At 34.7% G+C, this 26,506-nt stretch overlaps 1 protein-coding gene across 2 annotated transcripts in view; it reads left to right on the top strand.

The window, feature by feature from the left end:
- RYR2 (ryanodine receptor 2) overlaps nt 1–23,171 on the top strand; it is a 760,518-nt gene extending 737,347 nt beyond the window's left edge. For both annotated transcript variants that reach the window (XM_056816085.1, XM_056816086.1), the window contains 5 exons: nt 15,348–15,504; nt 18,782–18,846; nt 19,432–19,532; nt 20,534–20,585; nt 21,766–23,171. In XM_056816085.1, coding sequence (XP_056672063.1) covers nt 15,348–15,504; nt 18,782–18,846; nt 19,432–19,532; nt 20,534–20,585; nt 21,766–21,861 — 471 coding nt within the window. In that variant the 3' untranslated portion in view covers nt 21,862–23,171. The remainder of the gene's footprint in view (nt 1–15,347; nt 15,505–18,781; nt 18,847–19,431; nt 19,533–20,533; nt 20,586–21,765) is intronic.
- Nucleotides 23,172–26,506: the final 3,335 nt, after the last annotated feature.

The raw sequence follows: 26,506 nt of genomic DNA, 5'->3' as shown, positions 1-26,506 counted from the left end.
CTTTGAATTCAGGGGTTGTCATTAATTGAATCTGCAAAACTCATGTATGACCCTTACAACTCACTTCACCTTTCTTGGCTTCATCTATAAAACAAGGAGTTAGAATAAATCAACTAGTCATTCAGCAAGCATTTATTCAGGCACTATATTGGGTACTGGGTGTACAAAGTCAAAAAAGGAATAGTCCTTGTCATCAAAAAACTTATGTTCAAATGATACATGTATAACCCAGTGGAATTGCTTGTAAGCTCCAGTAGAGGGGAGGAAAGAGAGGTGGGAAAAATCTTGAATTGTGTAACCATGGAAAATATTCTTCATTAATTAATTAAAAAAAGAAAGAAAAACATATTCTATTGCAAGAACTAATATGTATACAGACAGGCAACTATTAAATCAAATTAAGTAATTTCTGGGGTGTATAGGCCACTAACATTTGGCCCCAGATAGGAGTTAGCATATGAACGTTATTGTTAGCTACAGATTCCATGAAGTAAAGATGAAAAGGAAGTCCTTTCCAGGCATAGTAATACTAAGCACCTAGTAGAAAGCTAGAATGTCATGTACTAAGAAGAGCAAATATATCAATTTACCTGAAATGGAGAGTGTCTGAGGGGAGTAATATTCAACAAACCAGGGAATGTAAACAAGATCCAGAATGTGAAGGACTTTAAATGCCCCCCAAAAAGGACTTTCTATTTTATCCTAAAGGCAATAGTGAGCCACAGTAATTTCTTGAAAAATGATGTGGTGAGAACTATATATCATATGGTGGGAAGAGGAAAGGCTTGAGGTAGGGAGACCTTCTTGAGACAATAATCTATATGAGAAATGAGAAAGTCTGAAATAGAGCAATAGTCTTATGAATTAAGAGTCCCTAAGATTCCTTTATTACTTTGTTTAACAAAGATTCTTGGAGTTTGTAAAAGAACCACAGAGGTCATTCAGGTAACCCTCCAACAATATATATCTATACTCTATTAAGGATTTTACTATACTTTTCATTTATTATTTTTCTTTGTTAAATCAAAACAATTTAAAAATTAATAGCCAAAAATTAGATAACAGAACTATAGATCAGAACCAAATTGTTGATTTGGTGCTTAAAAATATCACTGAGTTGACATGAAGATGAACACTAAGTACCTGGCTTGTTCAAAGTGATAAATGGCTTTCAGAATCTGAATTGTGTATTCTATAGAGGAGAAGCTTTTTAGAGAGAGCATCTGCTTAGGTATGTGTGATAGCCTGACAGATAAATACTATTGTTATTTTAGAAAATAAAATGTAATTTATGATAGACTTTATTTGTGCCATCTTACAAATTTCTTATCTAGTTCAATATATTACAAGTACTTGTGAATTACATAGTGTTTTTTAATAAAACTATCAATCACAAGATCAAAGACAACTTCATCATCTCATAAATGAAAGGATGATTTAATTGGTGCTTGTGCTAATGCTCATGTAGATTATTTTATTTACATCTAGGCTCTCTGCTGAGTCAGTCCTTTTTAATATCTAAATATCTAAAGTATCTCAACAAATATCACTCCAGGGACTCTAGATACTCTAGAAAAACAAATGGTTCAACTAAATCTTTATTTCAGGGGGAAAACAGTTCTTCTAAGAAGAAAAAAGAGAGAACTATCTAAAGAAGCTAAATTTCAATGCCCATGGAACTTACCAACAAACAGATCTTTCAAAGACATGAACAGAAAATAAAAGCAATAGCAGACCAAAAAAAATCAACATGAAAACAGCATTATTGTCATCTTCCTATAAGAATTATGTGAGGATTAATAAAGTTTAGAGTAAGTGGAGGTTGTTGAGGAATGATAAAGGTCACCAAAAAAGGCTACTCAAAAAGACTATTGTTATCAAAATATCATAGAAAAGATTGCACTCTGTTCAGAGCAGACTGATGATAAAATGGATTATAGAGAAAGGGAAGAACTGCTTAAATCTTGTTTCTGTTTTCTCTTTCAAGGAGAATATCTTTGGACTGGAAAGAACAGCAAAGTTGTGAATACAAACTATAGATTAGAGAATTCATCTTCAATTCCAGGACAAATTTTTAAAATGCCTTGTAAAAGAAGTGACTATTAAACCTAGCAAAGGGAAGTCATCACAAAAAGCCAGCATAGCTTACTTGATAATACTTCATACCAGACTGATATTATTTCCATTATTTATTGATAGTGTTACTGGAATGGTCGCTAGAGGAAATCCTACTTAATTTTTGCAAAGCTTTCAATAAAGTCTCATGATATGGACCAAATGAAGAGATACAGGCTAGATGAAAGTAGAATTATGTTACTTTAGAAATGATTGAATGACTAAACCAAAAGAATTAATTCAATCATGAATCATGTAACCATGGAAAATATTCTAAATAAAAAGGGGGAAAAATAATTCATCATTCATAATTCATGGGAATTTCCCATCATTCATGGGAAAAAAGGTCTCTAGTAGCATGTCCCACACATCAGTTCTTGGTCCTATGTGAAATAACATTGATATCCATGACTCAAATAAAGGTAGAAAAGGGCATCTTGATGTAATTAACAGATGACACAGAAGTAGAAGTGATAACTAACAAGATAAGTGGCAGAATCATAATCTAAAAAGGTCCCAGGTTGGGATATTAGGATAAATTTGTTAAAACAAAATTAAAGAGGAATCACTGAAAAGTTTTATTCTTGGGTTCAAAAAAGCAATTGCACAAATATAAGATGAGAAAGATATGGTTAACAGCAATTTTTCTGAATGTATTTGGCAGTTTTAATGGACTACAAGCACAGTGTCACTCAAAAGTGTGATAATACCCAAAATTAAAAAAAATGCTATTAGTAGCTGCATTGAGTGAAGCATATTATTCAAGATTAATGAATAGGTGCTAGTCCCACTGGACCTTGGACTTTTCATTCCTGGGTCTCAGATTAGAAGGAAAATGGTGATGAAAGCGTTTAGTATTTAGGGAATTATTGACATAATTCTACACGAGGATCATTTGAAGCAACTGGAGATATTTTGCTAAGAGAATACAAATGAAATACCAAATAATATTATAGTTTTAAGTATTTGGAGGGCTGTCATATGGAAAAAGGAATTAGACCTATTCTTCTTGGCTGCAGAGGGCAGAAAATAAACAAATCGATTGCAAGAAGATTTGTGCTTGATATAAAAAATAATCTCTATAATAGGGATATCCAGAAGTATCCAAAGAATTAATGAACATCATTGAGGTTCTTCAGAAAGGTCTTATTCTCAAGTATGGCTTGGAATAAAGGGGTCTCTCATCTTTTCCAATTCTAACATTCTGTAGTTCTTTGAAATAGAAATGTTTAAAATATTAATGTATTTTTAGAGCTTTAATTTTTGTTAACATCTTAGAATGAGCTTCCCCTTCTTTTTTTAACTTTAATATATTTGAGTTCTTCTGGCAAGACTTGGGAGGACTGGGAAGTCCCCCAAATCAAATATTTTACTGTCTATTTTAGTGATCAAAGACCTAAGAGAACCTTGTAATGGTCACTGTCAATATTTAGTTGCCATATGCCTCCACACAAGCAGAATAGATGATCCAAACAAGCAGATACTGAGTCCCAGCTTGTTTGCAAGATTCCATTAATATTATGAATAGACTGAAATTGGTTCCAGTTAGTGCTGGCACTCCATCATCATCTAAAAGGTCAGGACAAACCAGGGTCAGAATGCTGATTGACTGGTTGACATCAGCAGTAACTTCAGGAAATTCTATTGGCATTTCACTGTATCCCAAGTACAGATAGTTTTTGTCACTCAATCCTCCAAGGCCACAGCTTGCAAGAAACTGCATAAGTATTTGCTTTAACTGTTTCTAGAATGTCATAGATGACTGGAATACAATAGTGATTTATGCTCCACTGTCCATGATAGCAAAATAATCTATATTCTCAATTTTTATAGTCACCTTTGTGCAAGATATGAGGGGAAATAACCAGCAGGAATCACTAACATGATGATTGTAAATGCTTCCAGGAAATCTAGTGGTGTCACTTCTTTTCTCCCAAGCTCTCTCATAGCCCTTACCCTCTGAAATACCTGATTCCATTCTTTTCTCTAGTGCATTTAGCCTGAGTGTGGTCATTTTCCCCACAGTTTTAATAGAAGTCAAAGTTCCCTCTCTGCTCTTCTTCGGTCATTTTCCCAAAGAGGCCATTGCTGTTGCTGGTTCTCTCCTGTGGACATTTCTTATGAATTTCTTTTATTTTCTGCTTCTCTCAAATAACTGTTCTACTTTGTATTTTTAGCCTATTTTTAAGCATGTGTTCCTGAACCAAGTGCACATTGGGGGCTTCCCTACCTACCTACCTACCATGTCACTCACCATGTCTAGTAAATTTTCAAAATCAAATGGATTTCCCTTAGAGTCCTAATTACCCAACTTTACTGTTACAAATGTGTTATATTCTAAAACCATATATACTCATTTTTAGCAGGCATTATTTTCTGTCCTAAGTTTTATTGCCCCTGTTATTTCCTATTAATTTCTGTAATTCAGGGTCTGTAATTCTGTAATCTATTTCTATTAATTTCTGTAAATGAGCATCAAACAGAACCTAAAGCCAAATGATTTCTCACCTCAGTTCTGACATGTAGATACAATAAATGTAACTTATATGTGACTTACCTCTTAAAAACATTTTGAATTTTTTTATAAGCAAATTTACTGTTTAATAAAGTCTTATCTGGATCCCTGGCCATTAACCCTAACAAAAGGCATGAAAGTCTTTTCCACTAAGCCTATCTGCCAGGCTCGCATCTCTGTGTCAGATGCTCTCCAATCATAGATAACTATTTTTTTAAACCCTTACCCAAGGTAGAAGAGTGGTAAGGGCTAGGCAATGGAGGTCAAGTGACTTGCTCAGGGTCACACACTGTGAAGTGTCTGAGGCCAGATTTGAACCCAGGACCTCCCCTCTCTAGGCCTGACTCTCAATCCACTGAGCCACCCAGATGCCTCCCATAGAGAACTATTGACACCTGTGTAATTCAGATTTCCTATGTTTGTTTCCTAAGGGGAGAGAAGGGAGATAGGAGAGGTCATCTCCTAAGAAAGTTCCTAATTTGTGCCAATGGTATTTGGCCATGGCAGAAAACAACATTTTCTGCCAAATCAAATGGACCTCCTCTTTCTCTTGTTCAAATGAAGTTTCACTGTATAGTTAGGGAAACTCATCCAGCTCCTTTAACTCCCTTTGTGAGGTACTTCTGTTAAGTCTTCCAATTACTTAAGAGAATTGTCATTGAAGCTATCCTCCTGCTGTCACACTGTCAACAGATTCAAGGAAGATATCATATCATTTGGACATCTCAACACGTAGAGTATTCTATCTTTTTCTGATGGAATGCATCAATCATATATGATATGTCTATTACTTCTAGCAAATTATTTTCTTAATCTCTTGAAGAGTATAAAACCCAAATATATATTTAAGCTAGATCTTTAATTGCTATATATTATAAGCCCTTTCATTCATCAGAGGCATCATTTTATCAAGGACCAACTCTCCTTTACATTGTAGGATAGGAGAGTGTCTCAACATAATACCCAATAACCATTTTTTGTCTTAATTGCTTTTCTGACAATTTGTGTTGTTTGTATAACTCCAATAATTTACATAGCACATCCAAAGGAAGAAAACTTGTCCTGAACCCATTCTACTCTACTCTGAGTATCATTAAACTCTTCTGTACACCAGAATTAACAAGGTGACAGTATATCATTATTTACACTATTGAAGTGAAGACACACTACTCAGCCGAACAATTTAATGAATGCACTATAGCTTTGAGGCACCAAAGTAAAAACAAGTATCAAATTCATGACTAAGAGACATACTAATGAACAGCTGAAATAATAAAAGCACTCATAAAACATATTCTCAATGGCAATATTAAGTAATAAATATTAACATTTATAAATCTTAAGAATTGCCTAGGAATCATTCCAGGTAGAATTTGAAAACTAAATCAGCTGAAAACCAAAATTAAAAAAATCATAGCATAATACAAAAAAAGGCATTATGGCATTTTGTAATATTTGATATATGATGATTCTTCGCAAAATTAGCCATTTGCAGGTTTAATTCAATTCCTAAATCAAACTACTAAATTTTTTTTCAAAATTAAAAATCAAAATTCTAATTAAGTTCTTGTAAAATTAGTATAAAAATTATTGAGCAATACCATAAAAACAAAAAAAAGAGAACAAAACAGAGCTAAGGGGAAAACTTTTATACTGAGATAAGATTTCCACTTATAACACTAGGAGTTATAGCAATCTAAACTTATAGTCTGGAGGAACTTAAAAGACCCAGGTTAGTAGTACAGGGCAATCCCGAACTATGATGAAATTGATTATGCCCCCAGTCTGAGCCATTCATTTGTTTTGTAACTACACTCACAAGGACAACATGATTACTAACCTAGAACTTGTAGTCTGCTCTACAATAAGCCTCATCTGCTGTGATTTCTGTTACAAATATCTATTCTAATCAGAGGCTTTGAGGGATATTTGAGGAGGCAATTCTTGTGCCATTCAGAGATAGTCTGATCAACTGAGCAGTACATAAGTTTTTCATTTACATTTTTCAAAGGGGACTTTTCCGGGAGAAAGGAGTCAAGACAATTAGCTTCAAACTCAATTAGTGCCTTATTGAATGACTTAAAGGTGAGGTTTTCCCCCTAAATTTGAATTGGACTGAATCCAACTGCTTGGAGAGGAAATAAAATCACATTGATGCATGAGTGTGGCATTTAGTACAATTATTATCTATAAATAAATTTATTATTATTCATTCATTTTCATTATATTCAACTCTTCATGACCACATTTGGAGTTTTCTTGACAGAAATACAGGAATGGTTTGCCATTTCCTTCTTCGGCTCATTTTAAAGATAAAGAAACTGAAGCCAAAAGAGTTAAATGATTTGCCCAGGGTCACACAACTAGTAAGTGTCTGAGGTCATATTTTAATTCAAGAAGCATGCCTTCCTTACTCTGGACCCAACTCCATTGTACCACTAGCTGCCATTATAAAAAAATACATTTCCTCAATATTTCAAATATGTTACAAGATTTACATTAGTCAATATGTTTATTTAAACATGAGGGGAAGGGAAAATGCATTTAATTGTTGACTTTTTTAAAAAGACAATAGACACAATAAGAGAAATATTATAAAGATAATTAACTTTGAAAAATGGTAACTGATCTACACAATGATCTACAATTATAAGTCGCATGACAAAACATGTTATTCTACTTCCAGAGACCCAGACTTGAAATGATGAAATCCAGAATATTCCTAATATGTACTATTCTAGTTTGTGACCATGAGCAAGTCACTTGTCCTCTTATGGCTTCAGGAAATTCAAATTCCAAGGGACAGGCGAGTTTCTGATCCAGATTGGTGGAGGGAGTTGACACAATAGGTATTTCCTACAACTGATACAATCTTGGATCTATACCAACCTTGTATGCATAAAATATGTATATCCATATACCCATGCCTGCATGCCTACACACAGACTATATCTGACTCAATATTAATTTTGTTTAATATATTGCAGAGATTCCTGTTCATTGCTCATGTTTATACTATTTGTGGCTCCCATTTATGAAATTATCTATATAATTTGATAGAAGTTAAATAGAAGATGTGAAAATTAAAAAAAAATTCTTATAAACAGAATTTGATTGGCTTGGCAGTAAAACATTCTAAAAACATCATCTACTCATCTTTAAATATATCCAGTCTGGGAGCCCAGTGCATGGAACATCAGTCCTGAAGTCAGGAAGACCTGGGTTCAAATTTGGAAAGTAATGCTTTTATTATTTCCTTAGGAAATAATAAAAGCATTACTTTCCAGAAGGTAGTTGTGTGAATCAACTGAAATAATGATTGTAAATCACCTATCACAGTGCTTGGCACATTGTCCTAGAAATATTAGCTATTATTGTTCTTCTAGGTCTTGATGCTCTTCTTCGTTCAGAGCCCTCCATCTCCTGTCTCCTACCTCTCTGTCTTTGAACTCGCTGGTCCCCAGACCTCGAATACACTCCCTCCCCACTCCCACCTCCAAAATTCCTCATTTTAAGCCTCAGATCAAGACATTTCTATACAAGAAGTTTCCTAATTCTGCCCAGCAACCAGTGCTTCTCCTCTCAAATCAATTTGTATCTCTTTTGCATATACCTGTGTATAGTCAAATTGTCTTCCCTAGTTGCAATGTAAATTGAGGACACTATTATCATTTTTGTCTTTGTTTTTTTTTTCTTTTTAAACCCTTGACTTCCATCTTAGAATCAATACTGGATATTGGTTCTAAGACAGAAGAGTGGTAAGGGCTAGGCAGTGGGGGTTATGTGACTTGCCCAGGATTACACAGCTGGGAAGTGTCTATGAGCCACCCAGCTGCCCCCTCATTTTTGTCTTTGTAGTCAAAACACCTGTCAATTAGGAGGAGGTTCTGTCACATCTTTGAAGTTGTGGTTGATTCATTAAAGTCACATACTTTTAAGTATGAATTGCCTCTGACATATTCTATATTTTTAAAAAATCCTTTCATTCTATCTTAGAGTCAATGCTAAGTTTTGGTTCCAAGGCAGAAGAACAATAAGGGCTAGGCAGTTGGGTTTAAGTGACTTGCCCAGGTCACCCAGTTAGGAAGTATCTGAGACTAGATTTGAACCCTGACATATATTTTAAATATACATGTACACACATTTTGCCACGGCAAATCTGTCCTGTCTCTAGGCAGGCTCTACAATAAGTAGAGTCTATTCTAAGAATGTTTATTACCAAACTAAACTAATTCAATAAGTGTATAATTTTTTTAAAATTTATTTTTATATTTTCTGTAGCCCCCAGTAATGGGAGTGGACCCCAGTAAAATCTGGTCTGGCCAGAGGCAGTCACGTAGTCTCATGATCTCACCTGAGATTACTAACCTGTCCCAGCTGTACTTCGTAGAAACTGTGTGTCCTGCCAAGAAATGACTGATACGGGGATTCTGGGAGACTCTGGGTTAGCCAGACAATTTTCCACCTCACATCCATTCCATGTTATCGATAACTTATACATAGCATACATTCATCCTACATACATTTAGCAATGACCTAAAAAGAATCTCTATGCTCTGGTAACCATTTTTAAGGACAGGTGACATTGGAGACCCATCCTCTATACTGCATTCACATCATTTGTACACATATCACTTGGGTACATGCATGAAAATATGGGTATATAGAATTCATTTATAGAAATTCTTTTCTTTCTCCCTAAATGCTTTTCTCCTCACAGTCTTGATATATTCTCATGTGCATTGGGCTGCATCATTTCAGAACCTTAGCAAAATGAATTGGAACCTTCTACTGTTTTTGTCAATTTGGTCATTTTATACCTTACATTATTGTTAAGGATAAATCCTACTCCATCGTAGTTAAGTAGAAATGTCCCTAACATGGTGTGGAGTTGTTTCTGTTCTTTGGAGCTTGAAGAAGTAGACAACTATGGGGCAAATCAGATGTTTGAAGAATACACACACACATGCACACACATACACAGATTATATACATATGTTTATAATTATATATATGCATAGATATATAATTATCTTTGCGCCTTAGTCTTTGGACTTCAAAGCCAAACGAGGGTACATCAATAGATGATAATGCACAATAGTCATTCTCTGTCACCGAGAGACTACCACTACTATATGCATAGATTCAAATGCTAAGTTTTGAGATAAGATTTTTTGTGATAATTAGAATATATTAGTAAAATCTCTAGTTCTTGCTTTTGTAGTTCTATGCCCTGTACTTTCCAGTTATGTGTTCCTTTTCAATGAGTATCTCATTGTTAAGGTATCTTTTTTTTAATTTTCTTGATCCGTATATCAAGTTTCATGGTTCTTCAGCAGATGGCACTGTGGTATGCAGTTTGACAATCTCATTGTCTAATTCCCAAAAGTTTTGTTGTTGTTGTTGTGGCTGGTGAGCCTAAGATTCTAATTAAATCAGCAGTATCCTGATAGAATTTCAGCCTCCCTTCAAGCAGATAGGAAAAGAAAGAAAAAATGTGCCCCAGTGAAAAGATGATTCTAGAGAACTAAGGAAGCCTGACCTGAAATATGCAAGGGGTTTATTCAGCCTCAAAGGAAAAAGAGGGTAGGCAGTCATCATGTTTGAATCACTTTTGGCCTACCTGAGTACCATTTGTTAATTATAGCAGTTGCTAGGCAAAAGAGCTAAGAAGAAAGAATTTCTACTGTTAGGTATCAGTGAGTGCTGCCCAAAGTCATATAGATAATAATTTAGTTTATGGGGGATATGAGAAGTAGATAAAAGGAAATATGCCATAACAAAATTAATCTCTATGCCAATTTCTGTAGGAACAATTCTTACTCCCTCATAAATCATATCATCTACTTTTAAGCCTACCTACTTTGGCCACCACTTTCATTCACGTTCTTCACCATAAAACTGATTTAAATTCTTGATAGAGTCCAAGTCTCCTTCAGTACACTCTTAAAAGCTGTATCCATGTGCAAGGTACTCATTTTGTCAACATCTGCTTAAACCCACACACGAGGGAGTACTAGCACCTCTGCTCTGAGGGCTGCTCATCTGCCTTTGACCCAGCTCATACCTGTGACTCCATGAAGCTACAACACGAGCAGCAGCCATACCCTGGCAGACTGACTAAACAGATTGAGGGTAACTGATAGGTCTCAAATCCAGAGATGAATTAGGCAGATGTTTACCCCAAGCATGTAAAGATTTCCTCCAGAAGAATGGGCAGATGAGAACAATTTGTTCCAAGGAGTCGTTATGGTGGCAAAAGCAGGCTCTGTGGAGAACTTAGAGCTGGATCAGACAAGAGAGGTGCCAAGGTCATGCACTGCATCCTGGGCCAGTGCCAGTTGTCCTCACTTTTATCTTGCCCCTGAACCCTGATGACTGTCATTGACTGTAGAAGAGTGAAGTCAACAACTTTGTACCACTATGTCTTGTTTAAATTCAATGCATAGAAGACTCAAGACATTATGATGCCATCGGTCCTCTTTCAAATGTAGGAGAAACAATAGAAATTGCCATTTTACTTGACCAAACCAGAACATACATCAATTCAAGGCTAAGAAATTTAATTAAAAAAATAACAAGGTAAACACCAAATTTTTAAATTTTTCCATGCCAAATTTCCCTATCCATCTTACAGATTACTTCACCACTGTTTGAGGAGCTAGATGGCCAAGGCTTAGAGTCAGGAATATCTGAGATCCAATCCAACCTCAGACACTTACTAACTTTGTGACCCTGGGCAACTCACTTAAATTCAGGATTGTTATTAGGATCTAATGAAATTATTATTAGGATCTAATGATATTTTTTAAATGTTCAACATGTTCCTGCATCTAGTAAACTAGTAGGCTTTTTATAAACACTCATTACCTTCCATTTCCCTGACCTTAATCCTGGGGAGGAAATACTTGTAATCCAGACAACCCATGTGGCCACGATTACATCCTATTGGGAACAACTCTACCTCCAAAGCAAGTTATTTGTTATTGCTTTCAATAATTTTTTGGTGTGTCTGACTCTTCATGATCCCATTTGGGATTTTCTTAGCAAACATACTAAAATAGTTTTGCCATGTCATTCTCCTGCTCATTTTATAGATGGGGAAACTGAGGCAAGCAGGGTTTAGTAACTTGCCCAGGGTCACATAGCTCGTGAGTGTCTGAAGCAAGATTTGAACTCCAGATGAGCTCTGAGGGGAAAAAAAGATGGTCTGGGAACTTTTTTATTTTCAGGAGTATATCCTTCCTCTGATTACTGAAATCCTCCCATACTTGATATAGGAGAATCTAATATAATAGTGTGCTCCTATTTAGACTCATTAATTTAGTCAAGTTTGAGGTTTGGAAAATCAAATTATATGATACTTCAAGTAAACAATACATTCTTAAAAACAACTTTTAAAAATACTCTTAATGATGTGTTTATTGCAAAAATATAAATAAATCTGAAACTAATTTGTCAAATTTCCTTCTCTTAACGCATGGCCACTCACTCCCTACCACAGAAATATGTGAAAGTTTCTCACTACAAAGTTGCCAGTTGCTTTTTTTTTTTTTGGTATAGTCATAATTAAGTGTGAGATTTTGATCAGCTCACTAATAAGGTTCATTGTCCATTCATCCCTTAAGTCTTTTGCTAAGCAGAAGCTACCCATTCAGACAACAAATTCTTATTTTTATTTTTTATTATTATTTACACAAATTTGATAATGTAGTTCTTTGTTTAATTATTTTATCCCCAGTGCATAACACAATGCCTTGTAGTATAAGAGATTAAGAGAGTTTTGTTGCTTGGGCTTTATGAAAACACTGTGCTGGTTGCTGAGAAAGATGTTAATAAATCTAATATATTAAGCTTTCAACCTAATTGGGGAAGAAACTTCATATGAAGGAGTAACAACATCAGATAGCATATGACTAAGAGACAAAATGTCTGTCTCACAAATAAGCTCTTTGAACATTAAGAACTCTGAGTTCAGAGAATATTTGGGATGGAGTAATTCTGGAAGACTTCATGTAGAGCCAATGACTTGCTAGACTCAAGAGAATGAAGGGAATTTTGGGGAAACAGTATAGAGAAAAACCAAGAGGACTTTTACATTCTTACTCCAGTCTACTTTTCTGATTTTTAATGTTTTCTCATCATACATAGTCAAATTGACTTACTTTCTGTTCTTATATGTGATGTTGCATCTTCCCACTCCATTTCCTTGGCACTGGCTGCCCCTCTTTTCCAGAATGCCCTCTTTCTTTCCTTCTCTTAGAAACCTAGTTCATTTCAAAGTTCAATTCAAGTTCTATCTCCTGTAGGAGGTAACTTTTTTTTTTTCTCTCTAGCCATTACCATTCTCCCCAAGGCACTGAATTTATTTTCCTTTCACATAGGTGCTACTTTCTTTTTTTTGTCTTTGTATCCCTAGTACCTAGTACAGTACCTGGCAAATAGTAGCATTTATGGAAAACAGAATAATCAAGGACATGCAGGAATGAATAAACACTATGTATTTAGGGGATGATGAAAAAACTGGACTGATCAATCACTGAGTATTTATTAAGTGCCTACTATTTGCCATAAGCTGCTAAATACTGAAAGTAAAAATATAAATTCCTAATCACAAGGAACTTATATTTTAAAAGGAGAGACAAGTACATGTATAAATACATATGTAGCATAAAATGAACAAATATCAATATGTAAAAAGTAGTTTTATAAAAGGTAGTTTGGAAGGGAGAGTATTAAAAGTTATGGGAATTAAGAAGAGCTTCATGCATAAGATGATATATGTATTGCATTTCAAAAGAAAAGAGACTGCAAGAGTCATAAAAAAAGAGGACATTCCATTCAGGGAGATAAACAGTACAGAGGCATGTCATAAGTGATGAACAGCATGAAGATTAGTTTGGGTAGGTTTCCCATTATGAGAGAGAGTACTGTTCAATGAAGCTAGAAAAGTAGATTGTGATGGGCTTTCAAAATTCAACTGAGGAATGTCTTTCATATTCTAGAGGTAGTGAGGAGCCACTAGAGTTGACTGCCTAGGGGATTTGATGGTCAGATCTGCAGTTAAGGAAAATTACTTTGTCAGTAGCATGTAGGCTAGGCTAGAATGGAGAGAGATGAGGTAAGGAGACCCAAGTGGAGGCTGTTTTAGTAATCTAAGGAAGAGATGAGAGCCTGAACTGAGGTGGTAGCTATGTGAGCAAAGAAAAGGAGTTGGATGTGAAAGATGATAGGTAGATGTTGTAAAATTAGAATTAATGACCAAAAAAAAAAAAAGGATTCGGTGTATGAGTTGGAGGAGGTTGAAGAATCCAAGGTGATGTCAAGATTACTAAACCAGGAGACTGGAAAGTTGGTAATACATTTGACAGAAATTGGTAAGTTTGGAAGAAGAGAGGATTTGGGGAGAAAGATAATGAGTTCAGTTTTGGAACATGTTTTAGACTGAGGAGAGCAAAAATATGTTCAGAACAAAAATGAGAACTAAGAGTAAATATAGTAGCAAGAATGTGGAGCTTTCGAGGAGCTTAGCTCCTTAAGGACAGGGATTGTTTTCTTTTTCATCTTTGTATCTCCAGTGCCTAACAAAATGCCTTGCATAGTGTAGGCAGCTAACAAATGTTTGTCAATAGATGGATTGATTGATTGATTGTGGGGCTTGGATGTTATTTATATGGGCAGTGGTGGGCACTAATTATGCCTGGTTTCCCATTGTTGAGGTATTTGGGCATTTATCCACAGTATTTATTGCTGGATGCCTATAAATCTTAAAATTGGTCCAATTGGTTTCTTACCCCCTAAACTTCTCTTCTGAGCCATTTTCCTTTATTTTTTTTATATTTAAACAAGAAAAGGAACTATGGAATTATGTGTTGTTGAGAGCCAGAAATTTAAAACAATTCTTTTGTATTTTATTCAATGTTTTAGTGATCATATGAGATAGTTATAAAGCACTTAATATAGTATCTGGCACAAAGTAGTCACAATATAGACACTCATACCCTTCTGTTAAGTTATATAATATATATTTTGATGTTATGCTTCATACATATTGGTATATATATGCATTTCTTTCTTCCACCTCTGGTTTTCTAATTTATTTCTAGTTTATGACTATCACCTTTCACATTGCTTTATTTCTATTGCTTAGAAAACTTCAGCAATGAAGTTAAGAACTAAATATGTTCCTTTGCTTACTTACCTTATTATCCCAGACACTCTGGAGCCAAGATTCTGATGAGGCATTTTTTAATTTGTTTGAAATGAGACAGAAGGTGCTAAGAAAGAGTGTACAGAATCAAATTTTGTATAAGAGACAGCGGAGAGCAAAAGCCAAATGTGTCATATTTGCAAATGTTGAAACCCAAAGAGTTCATGGGAAAAATGTAAATTCTTAAACATTTATTTTCCAGAAATATTATTAGGAATGTGGTCAGAGAAACCTATTGACGGAGTTGTGTATGGAATCAGATAGCCTTTTGTTTTGAGAATTAGGGAGGCATAATTTATCAATAGAGTTCTGCTTTTGGAGTTAGAGAGACAGGTTCAAATCTTGCCTCTTATTCTAGTCAAAGAACTTAGAATATTTAATACCTGTTGAGAGGCTACAGTGACATAATATATATGTATATATATATATGTATATATATATATATAAAGCATTTTTCAGACTATGAAGATCTATGTAAACATCAGTTATTATTGTTATATTTTTCAGTGCTACATGTTCCACATGTATGTTGGAGTACGTGCTGGTGGTGGTATTGGGGATGAAATTGAAGATCCAGCAGGGGATGAATATGAAATCTATCGAATCATCTTTGATATTACCTTCTTCTTTTTTGTAATTGTCATTCTTCTGGCCATCATACAAGGTATGTCTCCCTGTACATCATCTACACTGAAACTGAAGATTATCTCTGAATTTCATCATTTAAAAATCTGTTAAAAATGCCATGTTTGAGTAAGGTTTTTAAGTTTTTGACAGGCATATATCTTTATGTACATCTAACCTGAACATAATGTGTATGTATTACCCTTAAAACGTTATATTCAAAGTGTATACACTAGATCAGATGTCCTGCTCAATGTTTTCTCTGCAGATTCCATTTTCTACAGAAATACCTTATAATATGTTAATTCGGGACCAAAGTCATTAATATGAGAAAATAGGATTAGGATTAGGCCATGGAATTCCATCTGCTTTTTGTGATTGGTTCAATTGATGAAATATAAAGGAGTATGAAAGATTTTGTGCAGAAAGGAGACAATATTAATTATTGATGATTTAGCATACTGGGTGGTTATTTTATTTTAAATTGAAAAGTTATAAGTATCATTGGTAAAAGTTGTTAGAATATAACTCGCTTTTCTTTAATAAGGCTTTTAAACAGTTTCTATTCTCAACAACCTTTCAAAATAGGTAGCACACTATTCTTACCCATTTTCAAATGAAGAAACTAAGGTTTAGAGCAGTGAAGGGATGGTGGCAGACTGGACTGAACCCAGTTTTAAATCCTAATCTTTGATCTACTATACCAGAATGATTATTTTTTCCTTGTAATGAAATAGATTATAAAATCTCAACATTTATTATCTATAGTTATTGAAACCCAACTGGATATGCCACATTAAAATATAAATTTCCTCCTCTTAAATTCTCATTTTAAATAGTCTTCTGCCAACTGATTAAATTTTGCTGAGTCCTAGGGTCAGCTTGGTGGCTCAATGTCTAGATTGTTGAACTTAGGATCAAGAAGATTAAACTTAAAATCTAGACTCATTCACTTAATTAATAGTGGGACCCTGGAGAAATCACTTAGCCTCTGTCCCAATTTTCTCATCTATAAAATTAGGATAATAATAGCACCTGCATCTCAGGATGAGCTAATATTTATAAAACTCTTTGAAATCTTAAAACACTAAATAATTGCTATTTATCTTTTATTGTTACAAAAGTAAAATGTAGTACAGGACAGCAGAAATCAAATGAATATTCCCTGTAACCTGAAAGAGTTCATTAATATAGTTTCTTTGGTAGAAGGTACATGTGCAGGATATGCTAGATGTGCCAAGAATCCTTTCACTGTGGTAATGCTGCCCAGGAGATGGAGTCTCCCAGGCTTTCTCAGTCTGTGACAACTCTTGATTGCTAGAGTCACTGCTGCTACCCCCGATTCCTTTTTTTACTCCTGGAGCACCTCTTCTCTGCTACCTTTTTTGAGCTTTGCTTTAGCAACAAGAAGCTCTATTTGGTGACTGGTCAGTACCTCTGCTGCACACTCTCCTCAGTATCATCTCACTGGCTCTAGTAGTCCTGCTACATGGAGGAGCAAAATGCCTGCCTTTTTCCTGCCTTCTGCTCTGGTTGGTATGGATAAGGAATATAAAAAAAGATTTTCTCTTCATCAAAGACAATCCTGCCACATTTATCTTGGATCCTATTCCCTCAGGTCTTCCCATGTAGATTGTCTGCCCTGCCCCATCTCTGTCTCTGTCTCTGCCTCTGCCTCTGCCTCTGCCTCTGCCTCTGCCTCTGCCTCTGCCTCTGCCTCTGTCTCTCCTCTCCTCTCCTCTCCTCTCCTCTCCTCTCCTTTCCTCTCCTCTCCTCTCCTCTCCTCTCCCTCGGATCCTTGAAGAACTTTCATTGCATCCTAGCATCCCCATTAGCTATCATGTAATATATTTCCTCCAAGCCACAGCAAAATTCCCTCAAAAAATGCTGCCCTCATTACTTTCATTTGCTTTCCCTTTACTCTCTTACAATCTGGTTTCCAGTCTTATCACTTAACTGATACTTCTTTTTCCAAAGTTAACAATGATTCAATTCATTTTTCCTCATTTCTGTGCAGACAGCATTGATTAGCCTTTTCTCCTAGATACATTCTCCTCTCTGAGTTTTTGTGACGTTGGACTCCATTCATCAATCTACTTGATATTTTTTACTTTCCTTTCTTGGGTCATCATCCATGTAGCACTCCTAAACGTAATTTCCCAAGTCTCTGCCGTGACACACTTCTCTCAATATTTCTCACTTGATATTCTCATTATCTCCTTTGGGCTTAATTATTTCCACACATACAATAATGATTCCCACACCTATATATCCAACCCAATTTCTCTCTATGATTTTAGTTCTACAAGGTTATCCAATATTGATTTTGTTTATGCTTTGTCTATACCTACACATTATCATAATGTCTCAGTAATAGAATGTATATGTTGAGGATGAAATCTCGTACTGTTTTGTTTTGTCCTCGACCTCCAGTGCCTACCACAGTGCCTGCTCTAAGGTAGTCATTTAATAAATGTTTCTTGATTGAATGAGTTATTGAAGAAAAATAATTAAAATGTCCTGTGTGAAAAAGATGTACTAAGGACTCCAGTCCTTAAGCTCTATCTCCTGGACCTTCTTAACAAAGGGCAAAGCTAAAAGAAACAGGGTCAATTTGGAAAGATGTTTTAGCCAAAAAATACTAAAAGGTATTGAACCCTGTATTTTGAACCTCTATTTTAGAGTAAATGAGATTGTGAATGCTTGATTTAAAGGACCCTTTTTCAATGAATGTGGGTTTTTTTTTTAAATAAAGTTTAGGTTTTAAGTCAAATCGATTTAATGTTTTTAGTTTAACAATACTAATAATAGTAACAGCAATTATAGAGTGTTTTTGCAAATTTCTCATTTTATCTTCAAAGCAACCTTTGGAGATTTTTATTATTATCCCCTTTATTGTTGAAGAAACTGAGACTGAACAAGGCTAAGTGACTTACCCAGTATCTCATAGCTAGTAAACATGAGGCAGAATTTAATTTCAGACTCCTTGACTCCAAGTCCAGTGTTCTAAACACTATCTCACATAGCTGCTACTAATCAATAAAAATAATGACCTCCATTACTACTTAATAATTGTTCACCTTTAAAAAATTAAATTTAAGATTATGTGAGTATAGACTCTAATTTAGTGTATTACATATACCTGTAGTACTATTAATATGTAATATTTCAGACACATTATATCTATATTTTCAGATTTCTGTATTTTCAGAAGTCATTTTACTTTAGATAGTTGCTTAGTAGGACCAGCAATTTAAAAACTCATTTTATTATTCCCTTGTTGATGAAAGTTAAGCATTAACTTTATTTAATGGCAGGTTTAATTATTGATGCCTTTGGCGAATTAAGAGATCAGCAGGAACAAGTTAAAGAAGATATGGAGGTAAGAAATTAAATTATTCAGTCTCTTGACTAATTATAGGTCAGTTCTTCCTCATTGTTTCATTATTGAAAGTAACCCTGAAGAATAATCTATGGGACTCTATCCTCAGGAGTTGCTTATATTGGCCTAGTAGAGTCTGATCAAACCAGTTACTTGGTTATTTCTAATATAATCTTAAGGTTGGAGGGAGCAAGGAGAATAATTACAGTTCTTCAGTTTACTTTGATTATCCCCAGGGGAAAATATGTTCTTTCATAAATATTTTATATTTTAATATAAAATTATTAATTTATTTGTTTTATTATATTATTTATATTTATTATTATTATATAATTATAGTTATAAAATAATTATATTATTTATTATATTTATTATATTATTTATTATATTTATTAAAATATATTATTATAAAAATTTTATATTTTTCTTCATTTGTTAGACAGAATTACTCAGTTAGTCTTTCCCCTAATACGTCTTGAGCATGGCATATAGCAGAGTTGTAGACAAATAGCAGCATCATTGGTGTTTGTTTCTACCTTTCTATTTGAATTCTCTGACATTTTTTACATTTCTTTTTATCTTTAGACTAAGTGCTTCATTTGTGGGATCGGCAATGATTATTTCGACACAGTGCCACATGGTTTTGAAACACACACACTACAGGAGCACAATTTGGCTAATTATCTGTAAGTGTACCAGCCACAGACTCTTCCATCTCTCTGGCTATCTGGAAATAGTTTCTTCAATTTCTTCAGGAAAAGACCATGAAGAGAGGAAGAGAGACTCTTCTTTGTTTATAATGTGTGAACACAATGGCATTGAGTAATTCAGCCCAAAGAAAAATTTATTTTTTCCCTTTCAGTTTCCTTAAATTTATATTTATATGAATATGTGTATGTATGTGTGTTGTAAAAATATATGCATGCATATATGCATATACATAAATACACTTGTGTGTATAACATAAATATACAGATACATATTCACACATATATGCATATAGAGAGAGAGATAGATAGATAGATAGATAGATAGATAGATAGATAGATAGATAGATAGATATGGCAGTTTGGCTCTGAATTTGAATTATATCTTCTAGGTAAAAGAAAAATAGAAAAAAAAATTAAAAGGGTATAATGCATTATGAATTGACCCACTGTACTGAGGATGCTCGCTCCTCTCTCCATCCTTGGGCAGAGAAATTCCCTTTTGCTTTGGAAAAACATTCTGAATCCTTCCATATATCTTGAATACTGTGATCTAGCATTATTGTGGGGGTCTCTTTTTATGTTAAAAAAGAATTCTCTTGCCTGAAAAAATGTGAAAAATTCTTTAAAAGAGGAACCTGCTGCCAAATCAGTAGGCATCACTGAAGATTTTGCCTTATATATCTGCAATAAAAAAAGGAGAAAGTGTGAAGGCATTTGGGACCAGATAAAACTAAAAGAGTCGAAAATGTTTTTCTCATCAGGTTTCTAAGCCAATTTTCATATTAAGTAGAAGGACAATAGGGCTATATTTTGACATTTGATATCAACCTTTAAAACCCTTAAATTTCATAGTTATTAATTAAAGAAAGTTGGATTTTTAAATTTTTCCTCAGTACCTATTGTAATTGGACAATTGTAATGTATCTTTGTGTCAATCCATTTCTGTGACCTATGTGCAACTCTTTCTGTGTTTGTAGGTTTTTCCTGATGTATCTTATAAACAAAGATGAAACAGAGCACACAGGACAGGTAGGTAAACATCAGTGTATAAGGGTAAGGATAGCAGGTGATCTGTGATCCATCTGATATAAGGTATTCTTAGATGAGCCAACTCCATCTGTCAATGAGAATTTATAACATCCCTGCAATTTTTAAGCCTTAGAGAGTTACTAAGACCACTGAGAGAGTATGTGACTTGGCAAGGATCATATAGCTAATCAGAGGAGATACCTAAACAAGGCTTTCCTGGCACAGGTGTATTAAAACTAGCAGAGCTAAATTAGGAACTGAACTAAGCCTCACTCTAGTGCTTAAGATAAAATTACTAATATCATTGTTCATGTCAGGTCTTTTTCTAGTGCTTCAACATAATGTGAGAGTGGTCTCGAGTTGTCAAGGGCTCTGCAATTGAGACACAAACTGTAGTTCATTAATCTAGGAAAACTTCCTATCTAGACCCGAAGAAGGACTCTTTGCCCTTTGTTTGAGGACCAGCCCACATGAGTTCAGATATTCTCATTACGGCTCATTAAAATGTGGACGTTGGTCTTTGGTGTGTGATATTGGATTGCAGTGACTTTGGATGAAAAAGGATAAATCATGTTTGCATGTTCAAATAAAATACTCACCTATTGAGTTTAGCAATGGCTGCTATGAGATAATTATGTATTTATAACTGATATCTCATGCAGTGTGACTTTAAAATACTGAGATCACTATAACAAATGAATCAAATTGAAATAATGGAATTGAGTAATAATTAAAAAAACATTCAAGATACTTCTTTGTACCATTTGAAATTTTCCTCACAAAAATTTTAAGTAGTTATGTTAAAATGAAGAGTAAAAATTTAGAACACATGAAAGTTTGATATAATAAAAGAAGCATATTATAATCATTAATTTATGGTCAGGAATAAAGTTCATTAGAAATAATATATTTCTCTTCAGGGTTAAAATATGTTAAATAGTAGCAATAGCATGCTTAAAACCTATATGCCATTTTTCATTATTTGATGAGGTAATATTTATTAAAAATTTGATATACATAAATATTATACCTAGATAAGGAAAATTATTAATTAATTGGGAAATCTCTACTAATTGCATGAGATATGAACAACACAAAGTTGTTTTAGCTTTATACTTTTAGCAGAAATCATATTTTAGTGAAGTTGCAATATTAATAAATTTCCTTTTAATTACTTTAGGAATCTTATGTATGGAAAATGTATCAAGAAAGATGTTGGGAGTTTTTCCCAGCAGGTGACTGCTTCCGAAAACAGTATGAAGACCAGCTCAATTAAAGTCAGAAAATATTCAACTCCTGAAAACAGATCCCTCTCTCTATTGAGTCAATTTTTTAGATCACTGAAGTTCTATGCTTTCAGGAAACCTTGACGCTTTCTCTGTGAGGATCTGACTGCGCTTTTCCCTCCACCCTGTGTATTTTCTTTGAGAACAGACTGAAGAACAATTCAAATTCATATACATATACACACAGAATTAGCTCTGGAAGAAAACACCATTCCAGACACTCTCTACAATCATGCATAACATTTTTACAAAGAGTTTTTTTCTTCTGAGACTGCTGGAAGACTCTTTGAGCTATGAGACATCCACATCATCCAGTCTCTTTATTTCATCATCCTGGAAGGAACTATCTATAGTTCACAGAGCACTGTAGCACTGTAATGGATTCTTGTGGACACCAGTCATGATGGGAAATAGTGCCTTACTATATGTGGGTTGAGCTATGCAGAAGATGAGTGCATGAAAAAAAAACAACAACACATCTTTATTTTCTTTATGTCGTCCCTTTCTTCTCATTTAGACTTATTTTATGAGTTTCTTTTTTTTTCTTTTTTTATTGATTTTGGTGGGAGAGGGTAATAAAAATTGTTTGACTGTGCACTTTTTAAATAGGCCTGTGGTGTGTCTCAAGATTAGCATCACTGGCAATTCTCATTCAGCTGTATTCACTTTGACCCTCCCCATTTGCTCTTGCTCTTTTTTTGGTAATGCTCTGATGCAGCACTGCAACTTTATGAAATCTTTGTATGAAAACAAAAAGACTGCAAAAAACACACTTTCAAAAGAAATAATTCATTGCATGTTTATTATGCAAGTTTAAACAAAGAAAAGCTTCTGAAGCAAGTTGATCAACATGAGAGAATTTTCACAATAATTATATTCATAGTAATAAAGTGTTGTGGGCTTTATTGTACATTTGGAGCCAGTGTCATCAGCCAACAATGTGATATGTTATGAACTTGACAGTAGTTTTGGATTTTTTCCCTTTTTATTTATTTTTTGCCACATGTGATCGGTTGTGAATTAAGGACTTTCTTCGTGTCAGGCCATTTTTAAAAATCAAAGCTGAAGCAATATCCATTCAGGGATTTCATCAGTTGCATCACAGAACATGAATGATGATGATGATGTATACATCACTCCATTTTGAGTCCTTTTAAATTGTAATGCCAATATTTACAAATAAAAAGAAAGATTCAGAATGGAAGCAAGATCATTTTGCTAACATTGGAGCTCTTTTATTACCAAATCTGCCTGTTAATTTTAGAATTGTAAAACTGCTCTGATTAAACTATTTAAGTAACTTGGCTCACTCTTCCTTCTCCCTTGAAACAGGGACACATTCTGTAAATTTTTTTTTAATGTATTAAGGATATTGTATTTGGAGTGGATTTAGAATATTCCTAGACATTCTTTAGTCTTTAGAGTTGCCATGTTTGATTCATTATAGCTGAGAGAGACCATTGTTGCAAGTTTTGCTTCTGAATAATGCTATAGGGATTCATGCTTATGAATATTGTTGCATGTTTTTCTTTGTTCTAGTTCATTCCTCCTACACAATTATCTTAGTCAATAGAAATAATGCAATCTACGAATTTAGCATTACTTAACCCTTGACAGCATTTCTCCTTCCTTAATCATGTTCTGTATTACCTGCTTTCTTTTCTCAGATAATGAGTGATTACCAGGAAGCTTCAATACAAACCCAGGTTTGAATGTGATAATGACATTACATGTCTGGTTTGTTATCATAATTTCACATTTTTTCTGATTATAAACTGAAGTACTAATAGATAACTAACTGTACACTGCCAAAACTTAAAACTGAACATTATGAAAGAGAGAAGATTTGACTTTTTGGTTTCTTTGATATATGTCTTCCACTTTTCTTATTATCAGCCATTTTATGCTCCCATCTGACTGTAAGCACTTATTATAATATAATAATAGCTAACATTGTGTCATGCACTGTACAAAGTGCTTTATAATCATTATCTCATTTAATTCTCATAGCAACCCTGGAACATAGGTGTTACTATTTTACAAATTAGAAGCACTAAGGTACACAAGTAAAGTGACATGCCAGGGTCACATTACTAGTTAGTATCTGAGACCTGATCTGAACTCAACTCTTCTAGATTCTAGGCCTGGAGTTCTAACCACTGCACCTACTGGCCCAAGGGTAAGTTGTTCCTCTCCCAGAGAGTAATCTGGAATTTTCCTGATTATATTGTGAAATAAACTGTCCTTTTTACACTAGAAGGTAAAAATAGGCATTATGGGCACAGTGATAAAGTTATGGAGAGGAAGCAGTAGCAGTCTGCTGTACTAGGAACTCAGCCTAGTCTTTCTGCTGAGCTCTAATCTTGCATTACCAATTGCTTTTTTGACATCTTGAATTAGCCATCTAATAAACATCTTGAAGATAATATGTCTAAAAGGGAACTCATATTTCCACCAAAAATCTCCTCTCTTCTAACTTACTGTCAATAGTAACACCGTCTGTTCAGTTATCCAGGATCATAACTTTGGTGTTTTCCTAAACTCCTTACTCTTTATCATCCCACATATGCCACCCATAGCCAAATTTGTCATTGCTGCCTCCAAAACATCTCCCCTCTATACCTCCTTTTCTCTTTCTCATAACCATTATTCAATTTCAGACTTTTATCATCTGTCTATAACTATTGTAATAGTCTTTTAGCTTGTCTTCTGGTCTTACATTTTTCACTTTTCCAACCCATCCAGTTAACTGTCAAAGTGATTTTCCTCAAGTGTGAGTCTGCTCATGTCATCCCCTTGCTTATTAAACTCCAATAGCTCCCCATTATCTTTAAGACTAAGTATAAACTCTGTGTGACATTGAAAGCTGTTAATAAATTGGTCCCTTCATATCTTTCCAGGATTATTATCCTTAATCTCCCCTCCCCATCCTCACTCACCCCTATGCACTCTTATGATCAACTACAGCAGCCTTCTTACTTTCTCATTCAGGTAACACTGCGTGTCTTATCTCTATACCTTTGAATTTGGCTCTTCTTCATACCTATATTTTTCTGGCTCTTCACCTTCACCTCTTTGTTTCTTTGATTCCCTCTATAGAAGTCTGCCTCAGCTCAAATCCCATAGTCCTCAGAAGACCTTTCCTAGTTCCCTCAGTTGCTAGTGCCTTGCCTCTGAAATTACCTTTCATCCATTATATATATAATATATATATATGTATAGTATATACCTAATTATTCTTACATTTGTCTCCACCTTAAAATGTGAACTCGTAGAGGCAGAGAGATTGTTCAGTGAATAGAGAGCCAATCCTGAAGAAAGGAAATCCTGAGTTCAAACATGGTGGTGTGACCCCAGGCTATTCACTTGACACATATTGCCTAGCCTTTACCACTCTACTTCCTTGGAACTGATACTTGGTATGGATTCTAAGAAAGTAAGGATTTAGAAGAAAAAAAAAAGCAACTCCCCTCCCCACCCCACCCCAGTCCCAAAATGTGAACTCCTTAGCATAAGAAACATTTGTTTGTTTGTTTTTTTGTATTCCCCCACACTTAGCACAATGCCTGCCACATCTTAAGCATTTCCCAACTGCTTGTTCACAAACATCCCAGAATTATGGTATAGGAATTTGCTTGGCTTTTGTGGAGGTCATTCAACTTTGAGTAACTTAAGTAAAATTAACCAGTTCCATCCTATAGTACCTATGTAACAATTGGAATTACTGATGTGTCCCCAGGGGCTATGGTACCTCTTACTCTCCCTCTCCATTCAGGACCTTTTTTCAGCTTTGGGCCCAGGCATGGGATGGGAGCCTGAGTCAAAAGATAAGGCTCCTTTTTCATATTTTTGATTGTTCATACTCCAGCCAGGTGTCCTGAGGAAAATTACTTAAAGCTTAGGCTTTGCTCAGGGTCTGACCAAAGCAGGGAGTAGAAAGATTTTTAATGGAAGTATGAATCACATGTGGAGCAGCTATATTACTTCATCTGTACAAAGAATAAATGCTAAAAAACACACACCCTTAAAATAGTTTCGTGACTACTGTTATATTCTTCAGGGAGTTTAAGATAAACTTCAAAACAAATTAATTTTCAGTACCATTAAATAAGCACTTCATATTTTGCTTCTGCTAAAAACTGTCCAGATAATGCCCTCTAAGTTCATATCTTCTGACAATGCCCAGTAGAGATAAATCTCCCTCCGTTGGGGATGTTCTCAAAACAAAAATTTCCCTTGCTGATAGTTAGCCCTGACCAAGGGACTCAGAGCTCATAAGGATGTCTCCAAGGTTAGACCCATCTATCTCACCTTCACCATTTGGTCACTTATACTCAAGAAATTTTTTAAAAAGCAAACCATATACCCAAAGCCTAGTCCCAAGCTTTTCTAAACCACACCTGGTCAATTACAATATACTTGCAATTTAACATTATCCCCAGGGATAACCTCAACCAGACCTAACATGATCCATAGATCAGAAGAGAGACACAGGATAGGCACTTCTTTTTTTAAGTACACTGAGTCATCAGCTAATAAAAGGATTTCATCCATAATTCTAAAGTGCCCAAGTTTTTCATCACTGAACTATTTCCTAAGTAGTGACCAGATCCCAGACTCAACACTCCATGGAGC

The sequence above is a fragment of the Monodelphis domestica genome, chromosome 2 (genome assembly GCF_027887165.1).
Source record: "Monodelphis domestica isolate mMonDom1 chromosome 2, mMonDom1.pri, whole genome shotgun sequence".
Taxonomy (NCBI): domain Eukaryota; kingdom Metazoa; phylum Chordata; class Mammalia; order Didelphimorphia; family Didelphidae; genus Monodelphis; species Monodelphis domestica.
The sequence above is the reverse complement of the archived record's forward strand: the minus strand, read 5'-3'. Positions and strand labels throughout refer to the sequence as shown.